The sequence below is a fragment of the Balaenoptera musculus genome, chromosome 12 (assembly GCF_009873245.2).
Source record: "Balaenoptera musculus isolate JJ_BM4_2016_0621 chromosome 12, mBalMus1.pri.v3, whole genome shotgun sequence".
Lineage (NCBI taxonomy): Eukaryota > Metazoa > Chordata > Mammalia > Artiodactyla > Balaenopteridae > Balaenoptera > Balaenoptera musculus.
The window spans coordinates 70412504-70435512 of record NC_045796.1 but is presented as its reverse complement, the minus strand read 5'-3'; the positions used below and the strand labels follow the sequence as shown (position 1 = coordinate 70435512).

Sequence of the window (23009 nt, the reverse complement as noted above, 5' to 3'; positions counted from 1 at the left end):
TTTTAAAGCTCTCTCTAATTCTTTTCTGTCATCTATGCCTGTACCAATATCATGCTCTTTTAATTTCCGTCTCTTTAAGTCTTGCTATCTGATTAGGGTATGTACTCCCACCTGGCTCTTTCAAAATTGGTTTGGCTTTTTGTGTGAATTTTAGAGTCAACTTGTCAGGTTATATGAAAAATCCTTATGGGGAATTTCTTTGGCATTGCTTTGACTTTATATATCAAATTTGGGTCATATTGCCATTTTAAAAATTTGTCTTCTAACATCCATGAATGCAGTATCTCCATTAATACAGGCCTTCTTTTATGTCTTTAAGTGAAGTTTCATAATTTTTTTCTGAAGATTTCATATATATTTCGTTAGATTTATTCTTAGGTACCTCATGGGTTTAGTTATTGTGAGTGGTATCTTTTTAACAGTTATATTTTCTACTTGCTTGTGAATAGAATTGATTTATATCCTGATTATATCTTGCAACTAATTTGAATTCTCTTGGACTTATGTATGCATTTTCTGCAGTAATGACATTTTTATTTTTCCTTTGCAGCCTTTATTGTGTTCATTTCTTTTTCTCATTGTGCTGATTAGGCCTACAGTGTTGAGTAGAAGCAGTGATAGCAGATGTTTTTGTTTTGTTTCTGACTTTAAAGGGAAATGCTTTTAACTTTTCACCATTAAGTATGAGGTTTGCCGTGGGTTTTACTGAATACATTTCATCAAGTTAAGGAGCTTTCCTTCTATTCATTGTTGCAAAAAGGTTTTGTTTTGGGCTTCCCTGGTGGCACAGTGGTTGAGAGTCTGCCTGCCAACGCAGGGAACACGGGTTCGAGCCCTGGTCTGGGAAGATCCCACATGCCGCGGAGCGACTAGGCCCGTGAGCCACAACTACTGAGCCTCTGCGTCTGGAGCCTGTGCTCCGCAACGGGAGAGGCCGCAACGGTGAGAGGCCCACGCACCACGATGAAGAGTGGCCCCCGCTCGCCACAACTGGAGAAAGCCCTTGCACAGAAACAAAGACCCAACACAGCCAAAAATAAATAAAAATAAATAAATAAATAAATTTTTAAAAAGGTTTTGTTTTTTTTCTTTACGTTGAATGGGTTTTTATTTTGATCATGTCCTTTTTTTGGTAATTATTGAGGTAATCATATAGCTTCCCCTTTAAATCTGTTACTATGATAAATTAGTTTAAAATTAGAGAAATCTTTTTACTGTCTTCATATTGCCAAGATAAATCCTTCTGGGTCCAAAATACATTTAAAAAAATACATTGCAGCCCTTCCTCTTCCCTTCCTGAATAATTCAGTCCTTGATTCCTTATGTAGAGGGGACAAAGTAGGTGTCTGTGGTGGGAGCAGGAGTGTTGCATAGGCCCAGAGTGAGGGTCAAAGCCCAGGTTGGATGAGTAGCAGCTCTGTGGTGCAGGAGTCAGAGCTCAATTAGGGTGAGGAGGGCTCCATAGGGAGTTGGCAGGGGTGGCTGCATGTGGGGATTTAGAGCCCAAGTGAGATGAGTAGGTTGCCCATGGGGTGGGGGAGGGGAGAGCAGCCTGCTGTGGGGCTTCAGAAGGGGGGCATTTCCACAGAGGGGCAGCCTGGCAGAGGATGTCAGCGCCTAAGCAGAGGGAGAAGGGGGAACTACCTGGAGAGACAGCCAGTTCCAGCATGCTGAGCCCAAGCGAAGTGAGGAGGGCAGGCCCTGACTTAATCGAATGATCAAAATGAACATCATCCATAATGGGACAAATTGAAATCATGTACTGCTTGATAGCATACAGTGAGCAGAAATCATCATTGCTTCTGTGGTATTCCTGCCAAAATGCATAACATGGATATAATTATGAGAAAACACCAAACCTAAATTGAGGGTTATTCTACAAAATAACTGGCCTGTAATCTTTGACATTGTAAGGGTCCTAAATGAGTCTTTAAAGTTTCACTTAGGACTTGGAGACCGAAGGGACATGACAAGTAAATGCAAGGCATGGTTCTGAACTGTATCCTTTTTTTGTGAAAGACATCATTGGGATAATTGGCACACTTGAGTGGTGTCTGAGGATTAAATGGTAGTAGCGTATGTACCAGTATTTTTTTCTTGATTCTCGTGGTCATACTCTCTGATCATGTAGGAGGTCTTTGTTTGTAGGAAATACACATTAAAATATTTGAAGGCAGTAGAGCACCAGGTTGGCAACTAACTCCCAAATGGTTCAGCAAAAAATTTTCTCTATACTGTATTTCCAACTTTCTGTAACTTTGTGATTGTTTCAAAATATTTAAAATTTTTTTTAAAGTTTATTGCCGTATTTGGTTTGGTAATATTGGGGATTTTAAAATCTGTTTATTAAGAGAGATTGGCCTGTGATTTTTCCTTTCTCATATCACATTTACCCAGTTTTTAAGTTTATAGTAGCCTCAAACAATGAATTGGGGGAAGTTTCCCTCCCTCCCTTTTTCCCTTCCTTTCTTCCAGAAGTTTCTATAATAGACAGTCTGTTTCCTCAAAGATCGTTTAATGGATTTTCCTGTAGAAAACCAACTTGATTCTCTTTTTTTTAATTGGTTTCAGTTTCTTTAGTGGGTAAAGGACTTTTTCTGTTCTTGAGATAGTTTTAGTAACAATTTCTACCCATTTCATTCAGATTTTTAAGCTGTTTCATTAAAAAACAAGTAAACAGTTAAAAAAAGATTTTAAAGCTATTTCAAATAAGGAATAAGGTTATTCAGTGTATTATCTTAAGATTTTTAAAAAATCTGTATTCTGTAGTTTTGGTCCCTTTCTCATTTCTAATTCTATTTATTTGTGCCTTCTCTTTTTTTTTGATTATTTTTGCCAAAGGTTTTTGGTTTTTTTTTTTTAGGTCTTTCAAATGACCAGTGTTTGGTTTTGTTGATCCTCTCTGTTGTATCTTCATTTTCTATTTCATATATAAATACATCTGCTCTTGTTTTTACTACTTTAAAATTTTTAAACTCTCTTTGAATTTATTCTCTTTGTCTAACTTAAGTTAGCTACTTAACTCAGCTGTTTTCACAAAATTCTGTGTAACAACCACAAAACCCTAGTGACATCTAATAGCAAGTATGTATTGCTCATTCATCTGAAGTCAGGGCATGGTTGGCTAGGCAATCTGCTGGTGTTGGCTGCAGTCATACACAGGTTTAAGGTTGGCTGGATGTTGCCTGGTATAGGCTGACCTCAACTAGAGCAACAGGGATGGCATCTTCTCATCTTCCTGGGAACAGCAGGCTAATCTGGACATATCTTCTCCTTTTGATGGTAGAAGCCTACGAAGGAGCAAGATTCTTAAACTCATAGATGACCTACCATCACTTCTGACACATTCTTTTGGTCAAAACAAGTCACATGGGGTAGGAAAATATTCTCTACCACTATGAGAAGTATTCCAAAGTCATGTGAAAAACGGCGTGGATACAAGGAGGAGTGAGGAATTCAGTCTACCACACTTGCCATCCCCAATATTTTGCTCTTCCAAACTTTTTATTATAGAAAAAGTACAAGAATAGTACACTGAATACTCATGTACCTTTTACAAGATTCACCGGTGTTAACATTTTGCTATATTTGCTTTGTCTCATGCTTTAATGCTCTTTTTCTCCGTGAATCCTTTAGAGCTAGGCATCATGACATTGCCTCAGTCCAAAAATTGGACTTGTATTTATCTCTTAAGTCCAAAAATACAGGTATCACACTCAGGAAATTTTAACATGGACACAATAATATTATCTAATTACAATATATGTTCAGATTTCTCTGTTTGTCCCAGTAATATTCTCTATGACTTTTTCATTTTGTCTTTTTCTAATGCAGCCAGTTTTGCTTTATCACAGCATAAATATCCCTAGCAAAAAACCTTGCTATGCAAAATTGCACAACAAAAATCACAAGGCTTATGGGGAAAATGGGGTTAGAGGCACAACACTCGAAAACTTCATCAGTGTCACACACAGAACCTTATAAAAACTGTAGTACAATTTTATACCCCTTTAGTGGTTAAGACGTACATAACTATTAAAATAAATGTGGTGCTTTACCTTGGAAAAGACTTGTACTTTCTTTGTAGGAGTGGGTGTCAGAAGGGATGCAGTTTGTGAGTTATTGTGAGGTGGTGGAAGGAGAGTTCTCTGAAATTGGACAGAAGGTTGTAAAACCACGTGTGGATGGGTGTGGCTCATCACACACCTGGTGAACTGATGTAGCTGATAACATGTTTTTGAGGTGTGTGCATTTTGTATTTTCCTACAAGTTTAGTTCAGCTGGGTATAGTTTTCTGCTTCCACCTAATGTTTCTCACCAAAAAAAATCACACATAGGCAAATGGGAAATTAATGTTTTGCTCATACTGTGTTGGAACAAATTTGCATGTTTTTTCAAAGCTATAGCATAACAGTATAAACATTTGCATCTATAAATTTTCCTCTTAAGATTGTTCTAGCTGTGTCCTACAAATTTTGATGTGCTTTTGCAATAGTTCAAGTCTAAGTATTCCCCGATTTCTATTATGATTTCTTCCACCCGTGATTTAGAAATAGACTTAAGGGGGGAGAGGGATAGATTGGGAGTTTGGGATTGACATGTACACACTACTGTGTGTATGTATTAATTAATTAATTAATTAATTAATTAATTAACTTTTGGCTGCGTTGGGTCTTCGTTGCTGCACGCGTGCTTTCTCTAGTTGCAGCAAGTGGGGACTACTCTTCGTTTTGGTGCGTGGGCTTGTCATTGCAGTGGCTTGTCTTTGTTGCGGAGCACGGGCTCTAGGCACACAGGCTTCAGTAGTTGTGGCACGCAGGCTCAGTAGTTGTGGCGCACGGGCTTAGTTGCTCTGCGGCATGTGGGATCTTCCCGGACCAGGGATCAAACCCGTGTCCCCTGCGTTGCCAGGCGGATTCTTAACCACTGTGCCACCAGGGAAGTCCCACACTACTCTATATATATATATATATATATATATATTTTAAACATCTTTATTGGAGTATAATTGCTTTACAATGGTGTGTTAGTTTCTGCTTTATAACAAAGTGAATCAGTTATACATATACATATGTTCCCATATCTCTTCCCTCTTGCGTCTCCCTCCCTCCCACCCTCCCTATCCCACCCCTCTAGGTGGTCACAAAGCACCGAGCTGATCTCCCTGTGCTATGCGGCTGCTTCCCACTAGCTAGCTATTTTACGTTTGGTAGTGTATATATGTCCATGCCACTCTCTCACTTTGTCACAGCTTACCCTTCCCCCTCCCCATATCCGCAAGTCCATCCTCTAGTAGGTCTGTGTCTTTATTCCCGTCTTGCCCCTAGGTTCTTCATGACCTTTTTTTTTTTTTCTTAGATTCCATATATATGTGTTAGCATACTGTATTTGTTTTTCTCTTTCTGACTTACTTCACTCTGTATGACAGACTCTAGGTCCATCCACCTCACTACAAATAACTCAGTTTTGTTTCTTTCTATGGCTAAGTAATATTCCATTGTATATATGTGCCACATATTCTTTGTCCATTCATCTGTTGATGGACAGTTAGGTTGCTTCCATGTCCTGGCTATTGTAAGTAAAGCTGCATTGAACATTTTGGTACATGACTCTTTTTGAATTATGGTTTTCTCAGGGTATATGCCCAGTAGTGGGATTGCTGGGTCGTGTGGTAGTTCTATTTTTAGTTTTTTAAGGAACTTCCATACTGTTCTCCATAGTGGCTGTATCAATTTACATTCCCACCAACAGTGCAAGAGGGTTCCCTTTTCTCCACACCCTCTCCAGCATTTATTGTTTCTAGATTTTTTTGATGATGGCCATTCTGACCGGTGTGAGATGATATCTCATTGTAGTTTTGATTTGCATTTCTCTAATGATTAATGATGTTGAGCATATTTTCATGTGTTTGTTGGCAATCTGTAAATCTTCTTTGGAGAAATGTCTATTTAGGTCTTCTGCCCATTTTTGGATTGGGTTGTTTGTTTTTTTGATATTGAGCTGCATAAGGTGCTTGTAAATTTTGGAGATTAATCCTTTGTCAGTTGCTTCATTTGCAAGTATTTTCTCCTATTCTGAGGGTTGTCTTTTGGTCTTATTTATGGTTTCCTTTGCTGTGCAAAAGCTTTTGCGTTTCATTAGGTCCCATTTGTTTATTTTTGTTTTTATTTCCATTTCTCTAGGAGGTGGGTCAAAAAGGATCTTGCTATGATTTATGTCATAGAGTGTTCTGCCTATGTTTTCCTCTAAGAGTTTGATAGTGTCTGGCCTTACATTTAGGTCTTTAATCCATTTTGAGTTTATTTTTGTGTATGGTGTTAGGGAGTGTTCTAATTTCCTTCTTTTACATTTAGCTGTCCAGTTTTCCCAGCACCACTTATTGAAGAGGCTGTCTTTTCTCCACTGTATATTATTGCCTCCTTTATCAAAGATAAGGTGACCATATCTGTGTGGGTTTATCTCTGGGCTTTCTATCCTGTTCCATTGATCTATATTTCTGTTTTTGTGCCAGTACCATACTGTCTTGATTACTGTAGCTTTCTGGTATAGTCTGAAGTCAGGGAGCCTGATTCCTCCAGCTACATTTTTCGTTCTCAAGATTGCTTTGGCTATTCGGGGTCTTTTGTGTTTCCATACAAATCCACACTACTATATTTAGAATAGATAACCAACAAGGACCTACTGTATGGCACCAGGGAACTCTGTTCAATATTCTGTAATAACCTAAATGGGAAAAGAATTTGAAAAAGAATAGGTACATGTATATGTATAACTGAATCACTTTGCTCTACACCTGAAACTAACACAACATTGTTAATCAACTATACTCCAATATAAAATAAAAATTTTTTAAAAATACGCTTAAAAATTTTTTAATTTGTAGTTTTCTTTGTAAGGGTATTTTGTTAATAGTTTCTGACTTTATTGCATCATGTTCAAAGAATGTGAAATGTATGATATTAATTCTTTGTTATTTTTTGTGACTATGTGACCTAGTTTATGGTCAGTTTTTGTAAGTGTTTTGTGTTTTTAAAGAATGTGCATTCTTTAATTGCTGAGTGCAGGTTAATGTACTTAAATTATCTTATTTCCTTAGCTGAATATTCTATGTATATATCACTAATTCAATCCAAACTCTCCCTCAGTTGTATAAATCTCCTCTCAGCTTATTCAGGCACATTAGGTAGTCTTGTCAATTTCATCTTGAATAAATTTGTCCTAGAGCCATCTGATATGCTGTAGTTATTTTTCAGGCCCATTGCACAGCTGTCTTCTTGGAATCTTTCTTCATTTCCTGTCTCTTGTGTTAGATTCCCTTTTTCCTAGATATCATTTTCACTCCTTCCCTGGTTTATTCCCTCATTTTGGTGAAATTCCCTCTTCAGTAGCATCCTGAAAAAATATGCCTAGAAGTTGAAATTTTCAATAACTTGCATGTCTGAAAATGACTTTTCTGTCTTAATACTTACGATAGTTGGATGGAAGTAATCGCCCCTCAGTTTTTAATGCAGTGCTTCATTTTCCTTTGGCTCCAGTGTTGCTGTTGAGAAGTCTGCTCCCTGGTCCCCCCCAAGCTTGTTTTGATCCTCTCTTTGTCCTTGAGCTCTGAAATTTTATGAAATAGTACCTTGGTATAGGTCTAGTTTGAGTAATTGTGTTGGGCACTTAGTGGGTCTTTCAATCCTAAAATTCGTGTCCTTAGATTCTAGGAAATTAACTTGAATTAGTTCTTTGATTTGTTCCCCTCCATTTCTCTAACTTCCTGGAATTCATCTTGTTGATTTTGAGACCTCTAGCACTATTCTCCAAAGTTTCTTATCTTTTCTTTCCTTCCCTTTTACTCTACTTTCTGGGGAAATTTCCTCAGTTTATCTTTCACCTCTTTAACTGAGGTTTTCATTTCTGCTATTATATTTTTAATTTGAATCTTTTTAAAATAAATATTCTTTTATGATATGGTATTTTTTTTCATAGGTCTAATAGACTCTCTCACACACACACACACACCCCCTCTAGAATATTAATGATAGTTTCTTGGAATTTTGTCTTCTCCCTGTATAGTCTCTGCTTGCTCCAAGTTTCTTTCTTTCTTTTTTTTTTTTTTTTTTTTAACTAATTTGTTTCAACCTCCTGAGTGGTCCTTGGCTGTCCATATTTAAAGGTATACCACTGAAAAACTGATTGAGAGCTCCAAGCTCATGAGTGGGATTTGTTGTGGTCTTCACTATAGGGGCACCTAGCTGTTTTCTTTTCATGGGGGAAGGCCTGGTGTCAGAATCTTTGGGTCTTTTCTCTTGAATTTCCTGAGAAGGACTCAGCTAAGGAGGTTCTGGCAATTTTGGGGGGAAAAGGACATGAGAAAGGAAGCTGTCTCTATAGTCAGTATGTAAAGTTGACTTAATGCTCCCCTTATCTCTGTGCAGACACCTTTTTTTCTATACTTCTCTCCAGAATAAACTGCTGGGGAAAGAGAGGAGTAGTGCCCAGCTTTGGTCACCTAGCTGTGGAGAGGGATGCAGAAATAAGAGAGGCCAACTGCTTAAATAGACTTTCAGCCAATCCTCTCATTCTCAGTCTCACCTTTGCCCCCATTTCCAGAGGCACCTGGTGCTCCCAGTTCTTGAGCCCTTCCGTGATTCTTCAGAATTAGGTCTTTACCTAAAGCCTACTTTGGAGTCATTTTCCATAGAGTGCCAATCTTCCATATGCTTTCCAGTGTTTAAAATTTTGTTTCTCTTTCCTCTGTTCCTATTTTCTTAGTCCTTGTGGGTTTATGCCAGTTAAAAAAAAAAAAATTACTGTTGGTTTAGTGAGGTTTGGAGAGAACAAGGTGCAAAATGTATGTGTCCAATCCACCATTTTCACGCAAAACCTTAAAATAAATTTTAGTAACTTTGAAATTATAAAAGAGTATCACTCACCAAAAGCTCAGTGGGTACAAAAAAGTCAAAACTCTGTTATTTGCCTTCTTTCATTCCTGTACAGTGGAGTTTTTCTGGAGGTTACATGATCTGTGATGTTGCAGCAGATTAAATGCAGGGATATGAGAATCCTGCTCTTTTCTATTAAGACAAACATTGAAGAGATTTGAAAAATGTAAAAAACGCCACTCTTCTCACTAATTTTTTTGAAAACAATTTTTTTCATTAAAAATACCCTGTTTATAGTAACATGTGATGGGTTTGTTGTTATTTTAAATTCATTTATAAGTATATAATTAAACATCTCAGTTTTCATTTCTAATTCTCACATGGTGAAAATCAATAGTTATAATCCCCATAAACAAACGCTTTGGGATTCTCAGTAATTTTTAAGAAAGGGTCATGAGATCAAAACTTTTGAGAACTTCCAGTCTAGAGAATCATAGCTATAAATTGGAATTGGACCATGAGTGTAACAGTATAAACATATCAAACACTCCAGTCTTACCTTTATGTAGGGCAATAATGTCATTTAATCCTCATGCTTATTAAATTTAACACCCCTGTGGTTTTATTCCCCTTTTATTCTTCTTTCGTTTTCTCTCCTAATAATCCTTAGAGGAACTAAAGGAAGCTTCTGGAAGTTAATCTATACTGTCTTCCTCCCTAGAGTATATATGTCCTAGTCTCTGCTGATTTAGATAATGAGAAATCAGCTTAACAGCCAGAATATTAAACGTGCATTTTTGTTTCCAAGGGGGTGAAAATTGGTTCTTAAGGAGCAAAAAGAATCTTAGATATTACAATAGCTTGTGACCCATAAACAGATAGACAGTACATCTGTGGTATTAAAATTTCATTGGGGGTGGGGGACAGTTAGGGAAAAAAGTCAGAAGTTTCCTGAGGAGCGGATGAAAATGAAAAAGAGGTTGAGAAACACTGTTGTAGAGATCCTGCTGGAATATGATCTTTTAACCTTTCTTTTGCTTGTATTTCTTTCTCTGATCGTAATACACACTATAGGAAAGGTGATGATGACAGATAACTCGCAGGAATACAATAGGCCCCTTAAAGAGGGAGGCAGCTAGGTAAGGCTTCCCGCACACAGAGAGCCCGTGCCTCAGCTCCCGCCAGTTATTTCAGTGCCGGAATACGGACCCAAGGTTTCCAAATTAAAAAAAAAAAAGTCAGAAATCCAAGTTCTGTGTAAACTTATGATTTTTAAGTGTTAGAAACTAATTAAAATAATTTTTAACAATATGCCCACCAATCAAAACCTCTCTGAGCCACCCCCACTAGTGTAGTCTCTTCTGGTGGGATGGAATGTGTCTCCCAAATATGACTGCTTTACTGCATTCTGAACTCAGAGCCATTTTGCGCCTGCTTGAGTAACTTCAGTGATGGAGGCCAACCTGTTCAATTTTTGGTTAACTGTAATTGCTTGATGCAGTCTCATAGGAAGCAGAAATGTATCTCCTTAAAACTTTAACTTAGTGGTGCTGGTTTGTCCTGTGAGAGCACATAGAGTAAGACTAACTCTTGTTTTATGTGACAAGTCTTCAGATTTGTTAATTTGGCTGTGAATCAAAGTTTTATTTCTCTAGAAATGTAGAGCATAGTATTTAAGAACTCAGGCTCTGAAGTCAGACTATTAAGGTTTGAATCTCCTCTCTGCCTCTAGTTCTGTGCTCTTGGGGCTTATTTGTTACTTTAACTATTTTATGCCTTTGTCCATTTTAATATAAGCATATTACTGTAATTTATCTAATTGCTAATAGGTATTGTAAAGCTTGCAGAACAGTGCCTAGCATATAGTAAATATTCAGTAAATGTTATCTATTGTCCAGATTAAGCACCCCGTCCTTAGTTCCATTAATCATTCTTTGTAGAACACAGTTTTAACTTTTCTTACTATACTTAGTTTACAGATTACTCATTAATGGAAGCAATCTGGTGCCTCATAGGAAGACTTATAGGTTTCTTTTCCTATATCTTATCCTCTATACCATCCCCTCGCATATCCCTCTCCAAACCAGATCACAACGACTTTTATTTTTGTTCATTTGTGTATGTGTATTTAAATATAAAAACACCCCCCCACACACACACATTAACTTACTCATTCTTGAACACATGTGGGAGTAAAAACCATTGAAGAGGCAACCAAAGTGTGAGGCTTAGGCCCCTCCCCAACCTTCCTAATAGAACCCTGATTTTATTCACACATTTTCGTTCTTCAGCATGGCTTTGTGCTTTGGAGAAACCTTGGAGAGTGGGCAACCATGGAGTTCCTTTATGGCTGTGTGATTTTTGACATAGGTGTCTGATGAAATTCTGGCCGTTGGGACCTGAGGAGAAATTTACTGATAGAAATTGGGTTTATGGTTTCTGGGAAGGGTTTCTTTGTTGCTTGAAAAGATGTACATGAAGTGGTAGTCTCATCTTTTCTCTGGTTATTGCTGAGACCTAGGGACTGGGTGGGGCACCACCTGAGGACGGCAGAATGAAGGCAGAGGTGGTCCTTGAGGACGTTGTTGAGCCGCTAAACTAACCAATCCCAGAACTTGCTCTTCCTCTTAATCTCTTATTATGTGGGAAACCTTTCTTACTGTTTCTGCTGCTTTGAGTTGGATTTTCTTACTTTCAGCTGAAATAAGCTTAACCAATAAAGAGGTCAAGTTATTTAATTCTACTATGGCTGGCAAACTAGATAAATAGTACATAACCTCATAGAGTTAGGAATAATTGAAGTAATAAAGTAATCTACAGATTTATAGTTGTGACATTACCACAAACAGTATTTGTAGTGGACAGAATGTTTCACAGAGAGTGAGGAGGCTGCCTGGCTTTGCTGATTACCAATTCAGTTAATATTCGAATTGCAGGTCACTGGACTTCGTAAAACAGAATTAAGTGATCTTTAAGGTCTGTTCTGATTCTGTGTAAAAAATATGAGTCTGATTGTTCTGGAATTCCTGCCTGAAAGCCTTTGTATAGATTAAGGTAGTAGATATAAATAAGTAACTTTTTTAGTTGAAGAAAGCATAATTTATTAACTAGTCATGTTAGGAATGCTTCCAGTTTCACAATGGTTCTACTAATCTTAGTGCCTTGAGAAACAAGGGAAGCTCTACTATCAATACACTTACTGGTTATGAATATCAACTCATACCTTTATAAAAATAGATACTTAACCCAACTTTTAAGCTTATTCTCCTGTATGTAGTCAGTATGAGCATGTCATTAGTTTTCTTTTTCTACCATCTCTTATAATCTGCTGTGATCCCTTTCTTCTACCCTTTCCCTAGTTACATTATTCCCAGACTGTTAAAAAGCCACCTAAAAGGTGTGCTTTTCACCAGAATCTGCTTTCTCCTCCTCTTTCCTCATCTATAAAATGAGGTGAAAGTATATCATCTTTAAGGTGCTTTATGGTTCTCACATTCTGCGACTTGTCAATTATTTTTCTCATCAATTCAGACTCTGTTATACCCAAAAGAAATCATCTTTGATTATAATTAAAGGTAAGTTTAAAAACATTTTCGGACTTCCCTGGTGGCGCAGTGGTTAAGAATCGACCTTCCAGTGCAGGGGATACAGGTTCGAGCCCTGGTCCGGGAAGATCCCACATGCCGCGGAGCAACTAAGCCCGCGAGCCACAACTACTGAGCCCTTGCACCACAACTACTGAAGCCCGCATGCCTAGAGCCCATGCTCCACAAGAAGAGAAGCCACCTCAATTAGAAGCCCGCACACCACAACGAAGAGTAGCCCCTGCTCACCATAACTAGAGAAAGCCTGTGTGCAGCAACGAAGACCCAACACAGCCAAAATTAAATAAATAATTTAGTAGAAAAAACAAAAAAACTTTTTCACCTGAGGACAGTAGAACTCAATTATATAAAGGAAAGAAGTAATGTATAAGTACCCTTTGCAGAGCTAGACATATCAAGAAATGTAGAGCTTGGGTAAAATGTAGATATATGTACATACATGTAGATCTATGTGATTTTTTTTTCATGTAATATTATTTTAATAACAAATGCAATCACAATGAGCAGGAATGAGGGAATAGGGAAATAAAGCAAAGAAGGAATATGTCAGCCAATATGACAATGCATCATCAAGCTGGCCACCTGTTAAATCTATCAGACTGAACCTCTTAGAAGCTATATGAACTGCATTTCAGGATCACCCCTAGGGTTCGGGGGTGGGAGGGTGGGAAAGGAAGAGGAAGAATTTATCTACTGGTTCTCATCTTGGATTGATCAAAGTCTTTCCCCAAAGGGCACTAACTCCCCTACACTTGAGTTTAACTCCTCTCTTCTTCCCGGTTGCACATGTGTGGGTCTGGGCACTGAGTGGACCCCAGAGCAGTGGTCACATGGAAGCCCTGCGGCAGGTAGCAAAGGGCTTGCAGAATGACAGGAGATGAAGCTGCTAGGTTATGCCTGCATGAGGGTTTGCATAGAGGTGAAATGAGACAAGTGAGTCCTAGAGGATCTGCAATAGTATATAAGAGGTATCTAAAACATTTAGGGTTTTTTTGGGGGGTGTTGGAAGACAAGGAAGGAAGAAGCTTATAATTTCAAAGCTTTTTGGAAATCACTACAATATATTTTCTTTTTCAGGAAAAATTAAAACTATTATGGGAAATTGATTCATTACTGCAAGAGTACTAATAGGGGAAACCTAAGCTTTCAGTCGAACCCACGTGAAATTGGGTACACTGACCAGGCATGAAATTCCCCAGACACCTAAACTTCTTTTTCCAGAAAAAGGAAAATAATATTTAATGATTTTATGTAGAAAGACAGGTGCTAGCTAAAGTAAGAATTGTATGCATAGTTGGTGTTAATTCCAAAAACCTTGAAGATGTGAGTGAGGTCATCCTCCATCATATCACCAGTTTTATTCCTAGAAGTAGAGGGATAATCCCAAAACAATTCCAGAATGCAGATTTTTCCCTTCAGTTGGTAGGTTTTGTTTGGATTTTTCTTTAAGTCCTGTTGAGAGATATTTGTACTGCTGACACCAAACACATGGTGTTTTTTCCAGGACCACTTCTCAAACTCTCCAACACCAAATAGGTGTCCCACAGTTCAGTTAGCTCAGACTCCACAGGTTAAAAGGGCTCAGTCCCACAAGACTGCCCTTACTTCAGATGCCAGTTGCAAGTACTGGGCCTTCAATCCAACTTGGAGAGAGTCAGGGTTTGTGAATATATGACTACTCAGTGAGTAAGTTGTTACTATGTTGCTCTTTAATTTACCAGATTACCTTTTCTATCCTTTTCTTCCATATTCTCTTTGATCACTTACTACTTCTAGTAGTTAGAGGGTTGTAGAGAGAAGAAGGTAATAAGTGTTTTCTTTTGAGTGTCTGATAGTAGAATATAATTCCTTCATTCCTACCTTCCTCCCTTCCTACTTTCCTACCTGCACATTTGTAGAAAGCTGCTTCTGTATGCCAGAGGATACAAGCAAGGCCTTATGGAGTTTTCCTTCAAGATACCTCTTTTCTAGGAAATAACACCTGAATTTGCCACATGTTGATGAGTCTTAAACCTTGAAGAGTGAGAAAGACTAATTGTGGCAGTCTTCTATATTCTGAAAACATTTAATTAGAGTTCTACTTCATTTAGCATAATAGTAGAACCTTTTAGATAGTTTTTAGTAACTCACAATGTTAGTAGTTGTAGAACGCATAGGTGTCTAACTACTGTTGCCAGTTTCTTCTATCTCTTCATTCTGTAGGATAAACAGCATTTTGTTTTTCTTGATGAAGAGTTTTTTATTGTAAAAAACAAGCACTTTAGGGGCTTCCCTGGTGGTGCAGTGGTTAAGAATCCGCTTGCCAATGCAGGGGACACGGGTTCCAGGCCTGGTCTGGGAAGATCCCACATGTCGCGGAGCAGCTAAGCCTGTGCGCCACAACTACTGAGCCTGTGCTCTAGAGCCCGCGAGCCACAACTACTGAGCCCGCGAGCCACAACTACTGAAGCCCGTGCGCCACAGCTACTGAAGCCCGCACACCTAGAGCCCGTGCTCGGCAACAAGAGAAGCCACCGCAGTGGGAAGCCCGTGCACAGCAACAAAGAGTAGCCCCCGCTCGCCACAACTAGAGAAAGCCCGCGCGCAGCAACGAAGACCCAACGCAGCCAAAAATGAAAATAAATAAAATAAACAAATTTTTAAAAACCCAAAAAAACAAACACTTTATTACAAAAATTTCTTGACCTTATAATCGTTCTTTAATAGTGATTTTATGTGTGTTGAACATCTTTAGATGATATTTTTAATGATAAAGCTCGTCATAAAAACCAGTAATATACTATGTAGTGTTATTTTTTATTAACTGAAAAAATTACATGTCTTTTCTGACCGTATGTGGTTAATTTATTGTTAAGTGTTGAATTTTATGTTCCTTGCATGAAAAATAGAACACATAAATATTTGAAATTCTTCACTGCATGCCTGGTCAAGTATTACTTGCCCAGGTGTCTTCTTTTTAAAATAACTTTTAAATCTTAGAAATTTGTGGGTGAAAGGGTGGATTTTGACTTGGAAAGAGAGGAGATAATGCTTTCACTATTTAAAACCAGACTTCATGAAAAGATGCTATTGTTGGATGAATTAACACTAACCTTGTCTCCTACAAAGAGCTGCTGGAAATAAGATTACGGCTTTATTACTTTCAATATTTTAATCAGTATAAACTACTTTTTGTTTTTATAAATAAAAGTTATTTTTCAAAATTTCTTAGGGAGGAAAGAAAAACAGTTGATTAATCAATATGTATTTTTATTTACTTCCAAACAGACACTCCTTGAATATGCAGAGAAATGGAAAACTTCAGAAGATCCTTTACCTTTATTGGAGGTATACACAGTGGCTATCCAAAGTTATGTTAAAGCCCGACCTTATCTTACCTCTGAATGTGAAAATGTAGCATTGGTTCTGGAACGCTTGGCATTGTGAGTAGACCTTTGAGTAAATAAAAAATTAGATTTAGCTTTTTTGTTTTTAACTCTGTACCTCAGACCTTATGATAGTTTAATTTTAAATAGATGAGTTATGGACAGTATACTGATGATATTAGAATTATTCATCTTATTTTACTTTGAATTTTAGTAATTATTTGTATCCTTACCAACTTTTTGTTTTTTAGAAGCTGTGTTGAACTTTTACTGTGTCTGCCTGTTGAATTATCTGATAAACAGTGGAAACAATTTCAGACATTGGTGCAGGTGAGAATATTTACCTACTAGATTTAATATAGGTATATTTTATGGTGATTTTCTTTATTCTTAATAAATTATTTGGTTAAACTTTAAATGATTTAAGTAATGACAAACATTAATTGCTGTTCTTATTAACATTAATGTCTTGCATATAGTCAGTGCTCAATAGATGTTTGCTAAATGAATATGTACATTTAAGTAGATTGGTTGAATATTGCACTGTTCTTTAAGATCAGATAATTAGAACTTTGCCAGAGCAGTAAGGGAACACAAAAGAAAATGCCCTCATTTGTATTTAGAAACAGTTTAACTAATTGTAGAAAATTGCAATATGCTTTATAAGAATTTAACATATCTCATTTAATCCTTATGAAAACTTTGTGGGGGTAGGTATATTTTTCCCATTTTAAAGGTGAGGAAACTGAGGCTCAACTCTAAAATACTTATCTGCCCAAACTTGTATAGCTAATATCAGAGTAGTTATTTGAACCAAGATTCTTTGCCCCATAGGCCATACTTTTTCTTCTATATCTGAAAACACATGCTTTATCTCTGTTATTTAGGGCTGTTATTCTACTTATAAAAGTACTACATAGTTTAGCACTTAGTTGTTTTGGAGTATTTCAAGAATGTTAAATTTTGTTAAGCACTAGATTGTGCTGGATATTTTATAGCTTCAAGTAAATTTTGATTAATTGGTTAGTTAAAAAGAATGTTCCTGCCAGCTAGTCTCAAAAAGTATAGTTGTCTCTCTGTTCCTCTAGCCAGAGTTCTTAAAATATCTTTTGGCCTTATGTTTTTCCATAGAAGAGATATTAAAAGAGGATTAGTCTCAAATTTTAGAAGCATGTGAAATAAACTATAGTTAGGCAGAGAAATCAACTTTCCTATTTTAATATTAAATATTAAAATTACATCAAGTGCAAAATTCTTGAAGATAGGATTCATATCTTTATTCCAAAAGATTCAACATAGAGTTTTACACATAGTAGATACTTAATAACTGTTGAAAATGTCTTGTCCTGTTTGTCACATTGCAGCTAACTTTTTGATCATGCAATTTGTACTTCAGCATATCAGTAACGTGTCTCAGGTTTTTTTTCCAGCAAGTGATTATTTTTAGGTAAATGATTATCTCAGAACTTTTTTTCATTGTTTGGCACTCAGATACACTCTACCACAGAATTAGTTATATAAATAGTTTATATACAAATATAATACTGAATTCCTCATATTAATTTTGTTTGTCAACATAAGGTAAACTTTTCAACTTACTTTTTTGAAACAATAGCACTACTTGATACTTTTTCATATGGTTTAATGAGGAGGAAATAACTTTAAATCCCAGTATGGAGCTCTCAGCAGTTGCTCAGAGAAAATTTCTTAAAGCACTTGAACTTGTTCAGTGAGATTTTTATGGTTTTGAGGAATAGACTTTTTATACAAATACAGCGTGCAGCTTTAAGAGTTTCCATGACACTTTGCTTTCATTTCAGAGCTTCCTCAGGCTTATTTTTTACCTGCTTAACAGCATTTGTTTTATTTTGCCTGTGTTTTAACTGTTTTTAAGCATCTCTTTACCCCACTAGAGGATAAGCCCCATAAACGCAGGGACTAGTTGCTCTCTTCCTTGATACTTTGCCCATAGAAATTCTCAATAAACATTTTCTGAATTGAGTTAAAACTGTTGGTCTTTTGTGACCTGAAGAATATGCTAATTGCATGAACACTTGGAAACAACAAGTAAGCAAGGTTCAGTGTCAGCTTTAATAGGATGTTGTAAGGCTATATCATGAATAAATGAAAAATCATACATTTAGTTGTTTTCTTTTCATAAGTCCCTTTTATTGAAATATGTGTATACAAGTTGTCACTTAGGCCTTGATGCAGATTTGTCATTTGTTAATGATAGAAGTTTTCTTGGAAAATTTTTTACTAACACAGAGGATATAAAACGTGTAAGGTCTTTCATGCTATGGATACTCTAATAGCTTCCTTGAGAAATAACTTTGCTCTTGGTTTAGATTTTGGGGAGAAAATAATATGAACTTATTTCTAGAAATACATTTTATTTATTTAAAATTTATAATTAATGTAATTCTTATCCTTGAGATTCATCTTTAAAAATCAGAAGTAAAGGATTCAGCACTTTGTAATGTGACATGAAAATTTTAAGATAAAAGTCTTATTTTTCAAAAGTTTAGTATTATATTTAAAGCCTGATAAGCTTGCTTTTGAAAATCTGTTGTAATTCTTTGGATGTTTATTTAATATTTATAGGTAGCTCATGAAAAGCTGATGGAGAATGGCAGCTGTGAATTGCATTTTTTAGCTACTCTAGCTCAAGAGACTGGGGTGTGGAAAAACCCGGTACTGTGCACTATTCTTTCCCAGGAACCATTGGATAAGGATAAAGGTAAATTTTCTAGAGAGCAGAGAGAAAAAAAAAGAATCATTAGACTAGAAATAAGTACTTAAAACTGTTCTGATATAATTCATCTCAAGATATTCCAAGAAGGACCATTTAATTAAATTTTATGTGAGGTGCTTAAGGCCCTTCACCTTTTTTTTATTGGGGGAGGATGTGTTTATAGGATTATATAATCTTAGAGTAACAGTTTTTTTCTCAACATTATTTTATCAGAGGAATTCCCTCTGCAACATCCTGACAGGTGGCAATCTAGCTTATATTTGATAACTAACTTATTTGACAGATGGAGAAGCAGAAACAGGGTAGTGAAATGATTTTCCTCAGAATAAGAAATTAATGCGGGAACTCTCCAATCTTCTGTCTCTGAGATTAGTAGTCTTTCTCAAACAGCTTTTTTCTCAGACTTACTTTATCCTGCTTTGTTATTATTGTATGAGCTTAGGCAACAAAGATCCCAGTCAAACTCAAACTGGCAGGTAGCCTATCAGAATTAGATGGGTAAATCACTAATATGTATAACACTTAATGTTCAGAATTCAAAAATTGTATGTGCTACGAAGAAGAGCACAATTATTGTCTTTGGTACTTTTCTTGAGATTATTTAGGAAAGTGCCCAGATTTCACCCCAAGTTTTCCCAAGATATTTAACTAGAGAAGTAAATAAGCTTCTTCCATTGTTTATTGATGTTTTCTTGTTGATTGATGGCAAACTCTAGGTATTTTGCTATATGATAGCAATTTCTGAAGGCTCTGAGAAGGGAGTGTAGGTTCATTGTTTGTTAACTCTTCTGGTACTTTGATATTTACCAAAAGGCTTCTCAGCTAATCTCGAAACTTCTCTTCAAGCTGGTTGTTCCTACCTGACTCCCCTCTTAACATTTCTCCGCATTTCTGGATAGTTTTAGCAGTGTTATCTGTTTCTTAGTTTTCACCAAAAGTTTATTTATTTATTTATTTATTTTTAAATTTTTATCTATTTATTTATGGCTGTGTTGGGTCTTCGTTTCTGTGCGAGGGCTTTCTCTAGTTGTGGCAAGCGGAGGCCACTCTTCATCGCGGCGCGCGGGCCTCTCACTATCGCGGCCTCTCTTGCTGCGGAGCACAGTCTCCAGACGCGCAGGCTCAGTAATTGTGGCTCACGGGCCCAGCTGCTCCGCGGCATGTGGGATCTTCCCAGACCAGGGCTCGAACCTGTGTCCCCTGCATTGGCAGGCAGATTCTCAACCACTGCGCCACCAGGGAAGCCCCAAAAGTTTATTTTTATTACCTCCCTTCCTTTGTGTATATCCACAGATTAGCTACATTGTTCTCAGACCCTCATTATTTAAAATAAGAAGAACAACAACAACATTTAAAAGTTGAGAATCTTAGAGGTTGTTTTGTACTTTGTAATGTGACATGAAAATATGCCTTTGGCATATTAATTTTTTATCCACAATATATTACCACCACCATGTTTTTATTCTTTTAACCAAATTATACTTTTTAGTCTTCCCAGCTTTGGAAATATTGGACGTATAATATATTAATAATAATATCAAATTACATTGTATAGTTCCTTACAGTTTGAAATGTGCTTTTATGTGCATGGTTTCATTTAGCCTTCACACTGATCCTGGGGAAAAAGTGGGATCTTTATTGTCCCTGTTTTACAGGTGAGAAAATGGAGGCTCAGAAAGATTAGTTGTCATTTCTACATCACATTGTCAGTGATGTGAGGTAGAGCCAGGAATTGAAGTGAGGTCCCCAGCTTCTCTCCTTTTTATATTATGCCACGTTGCACCCAGCCTAATAAAATAAAATTGCACCTAGCTTAAATAATTAAATCCTTTTTTCTGTTGTCAGTTTCTGAAGACTGTCTTTGCCAAACTCACACATTATGCTAACGCAGGAAAATGGAACCTTTACCTTAGCAGAGATTTAAAATTTACCTTAAAAGAATATGTGCTCAGTTTCCTTATTTGTTTAAATGTGCCTAACATTGTTTCTGTTAACAAATGTCTTTGCCTATCTCTGTGCTGCTCTATTCCATGGTCTTCCCATGGCATAGCTACTGGAATAATTTGGACTGTGCAGGCAAAAGGAGTTTCTACAATAACAGATGGATTGTAGGTAGCCAGCTTTCAATACCACTCGTGAAGCAACCAGAGAGATGTTACATGACTGAGAGACTCTGCAGCCATAATCTTTACTTGGTCCTCCATTATTTAGAATACTTCTTTGATGGGAGTTAGTCTGTGGGTAATCACATAGACTAGAAGTGTATGTTTATTTCCTCCTTTGAAAAACTTGAAGGGAATTAACATTTTACACATACATGCTAATTTATTTATATTTTCAAATTGGATGCTTCTACAGCATGTGGAACTTTTAGCTTTTTATATGATATATCCAGTCCCTTGGTTTAACCTACACTAGGCTATAGCAAGTTTGATGAGAAGAGCTAGAGCTCAGACAGTAATCAGTACACCGTAATAAGCTGTGCTCATTAGTTTGTTTATAGCAAAGCCTTTGAAGGTTTGATGTACTATTTGAACAGTAGATGATCCGCTTAATCTTGATTTGTTTTAAATAATTAATTTTTATTGACTAATTTTAGAACTACTAAAGCCCAGATAAACCAAGAAATGCTCTTTGATTTAGGGACTGACGGTGTGTGGGACTAAATTAAAAATGCTGGTTTCACCTTAAGGTTTTAGTATCCTAGAATAAGATATCTCTAATAACTAAATCAGCATAATTCAAGTAGATGTCCATTGAATATCACAGGATCTTTAGGCTTACATATTACTTTTGCTTTTCTTTAGTTATCTCAGAATTGGAAAGGCACTGAATGCACATTTATTTTTTACCCAATTTTAACTCCCTTCTAAAACATCACTGATAAATAAATGGGCCTTTGCTTGAAGACTTCTAGAGAATGGTAACTATGTAATTCAGTCCATTCATAGCCTGCTATTAGATAATCTTCATTGTGTAAATTGTGAAAAACTACATTCTTAGAGTTGCCATCCTTTGGATCTAGTGCTACCCCTAAAGCCATACCTAACAAAGTACAAATCCCTCTTTTGTGCCATAGCAATTGAGATGCTTAAGGATCGTCATCCTGTCTACACTTAGTCTTCTTTTATTCTAAAGACTAAAAGCCGTCCTGGTGTGGCATGATTTTAAATCTACGGTCATGATTCCTGACCTTTTAGTGCATTTTGTTTGTTGTTCTCACTCATGTGTAGTTCTTAAAACTTATGTGTACCCCAAATGCTATCTGGCAGGCTCTGAAGTCATTGGTACTCTCATCCCCTTCATCTTAGTGTGACTTAAGATGACGTTACCTTTTTGGGTGGCCTTACTCTCACAACTCAATGAGGTTACTAAAATCACAAAAATTAAAAAAAAAAAAACTGCTCTTAAATTATTTACATTTTTATATGTTGTGTTTTGGCACACAAAGTAGTCTTTTTTTTTCTTCTTAATTTCACTGTGTTAGATCCATTCTGCCTCTGCAACTTGTCAATATCATTTAAAATCTTGGTTTTGTTAATTCAAGATTTTTGTCCTTCCCTGTTTAAGCAGATCTTATTAGCATACACTCTGTTGGCATCCAGGTTCTTTTTTTTTTTTTTAATTCATTTTATTTATTTTTATTTTTGGCTGCGTTGGATCTTCGTTGCTGTGTGTGGGCTTTCTCTGGTTGCGGCGAGCGGGGTGTACTCTTCGTTGTGGTGCCCAGGCTTCTCGTTGCGGTGGCTTCTCTCATTGCGGAGCGCGGGCTTCAGTAGTTGTGGCACGCGGGCTCTAGTGCTCAGGCTCAGTAGTTGTGACGCACGGGCTTAGTGGCTCCGCGGCATGTGGGATCTTCCTGGGCCAGGGCTCGAACCCGTGTCCCCTGCATTGGCAGGCGGATTCTTAACCACTGTGCCACCAGGGAAGCCTGGCATCCAGGTTCTTGATAATAACCATTAAAAAGGTCATATCCAAAAACCTACCCTATGGGGTACTTATAGAAATCTTCTTGCTTGCCTTCAGTGTTTTAGCCAGTGCCCTTTGATTATGGTTGTTTCATCAAATAAACCTATTTCCTTATGTCTGGTCCATGGCTTTCCTTTTTGTCTATCAGGATTTGGTGAAAGACCACAAGAGGTATTTGGCTAGAGTTGTATTAAAGTAAGATTGTTTAATATTGAGGTTAGTCTGACCTAATTAATTTTTAAATTAACTTTTTATTTTAGAATAGTTTTAGATTTACAGAAAAATTGTGAAGAGTTTCCAAATAATCCACAACCATTTTTCCCAACTGTTAATATCTTACATTAGCATGATACATTTGTCACAATTAATAAACCAATATCGATACTTTGTTACTGACTAAAGTCCATACCTTATTCACATTTCCTTAGTTTTTACCTAATGTCCT

At 36.8% G+C, this 23009-nt stretch overlaps 1 protein-coding gene across 1 annotated transcript in view; it reads left to right on the top strand.

Moving 5' to 3' along the window:
* The window catches only part of ZNF292 (zinc finger protein 292), a 91146-nt gene that overhangs the window by 33548 nt on the left and 34589 nt on the right, over positions 1–23009 (top strand). Inside the window, exons 4-6 of the mRNA XM_036871041.1 lie at positions 15743–15897; positions 16092–16170; positions 18445–18580. Of these exons, the coding sequence (XP_036726936.1) occupies positions 15743–15897; positions 16092–16170; positions 18445–18580 (370 nt within the window). The remainder of the gene's footprint in view (positions 1–15742; positions 15898–16091; positions 16171–18444; positions 18581–23009) is intronic.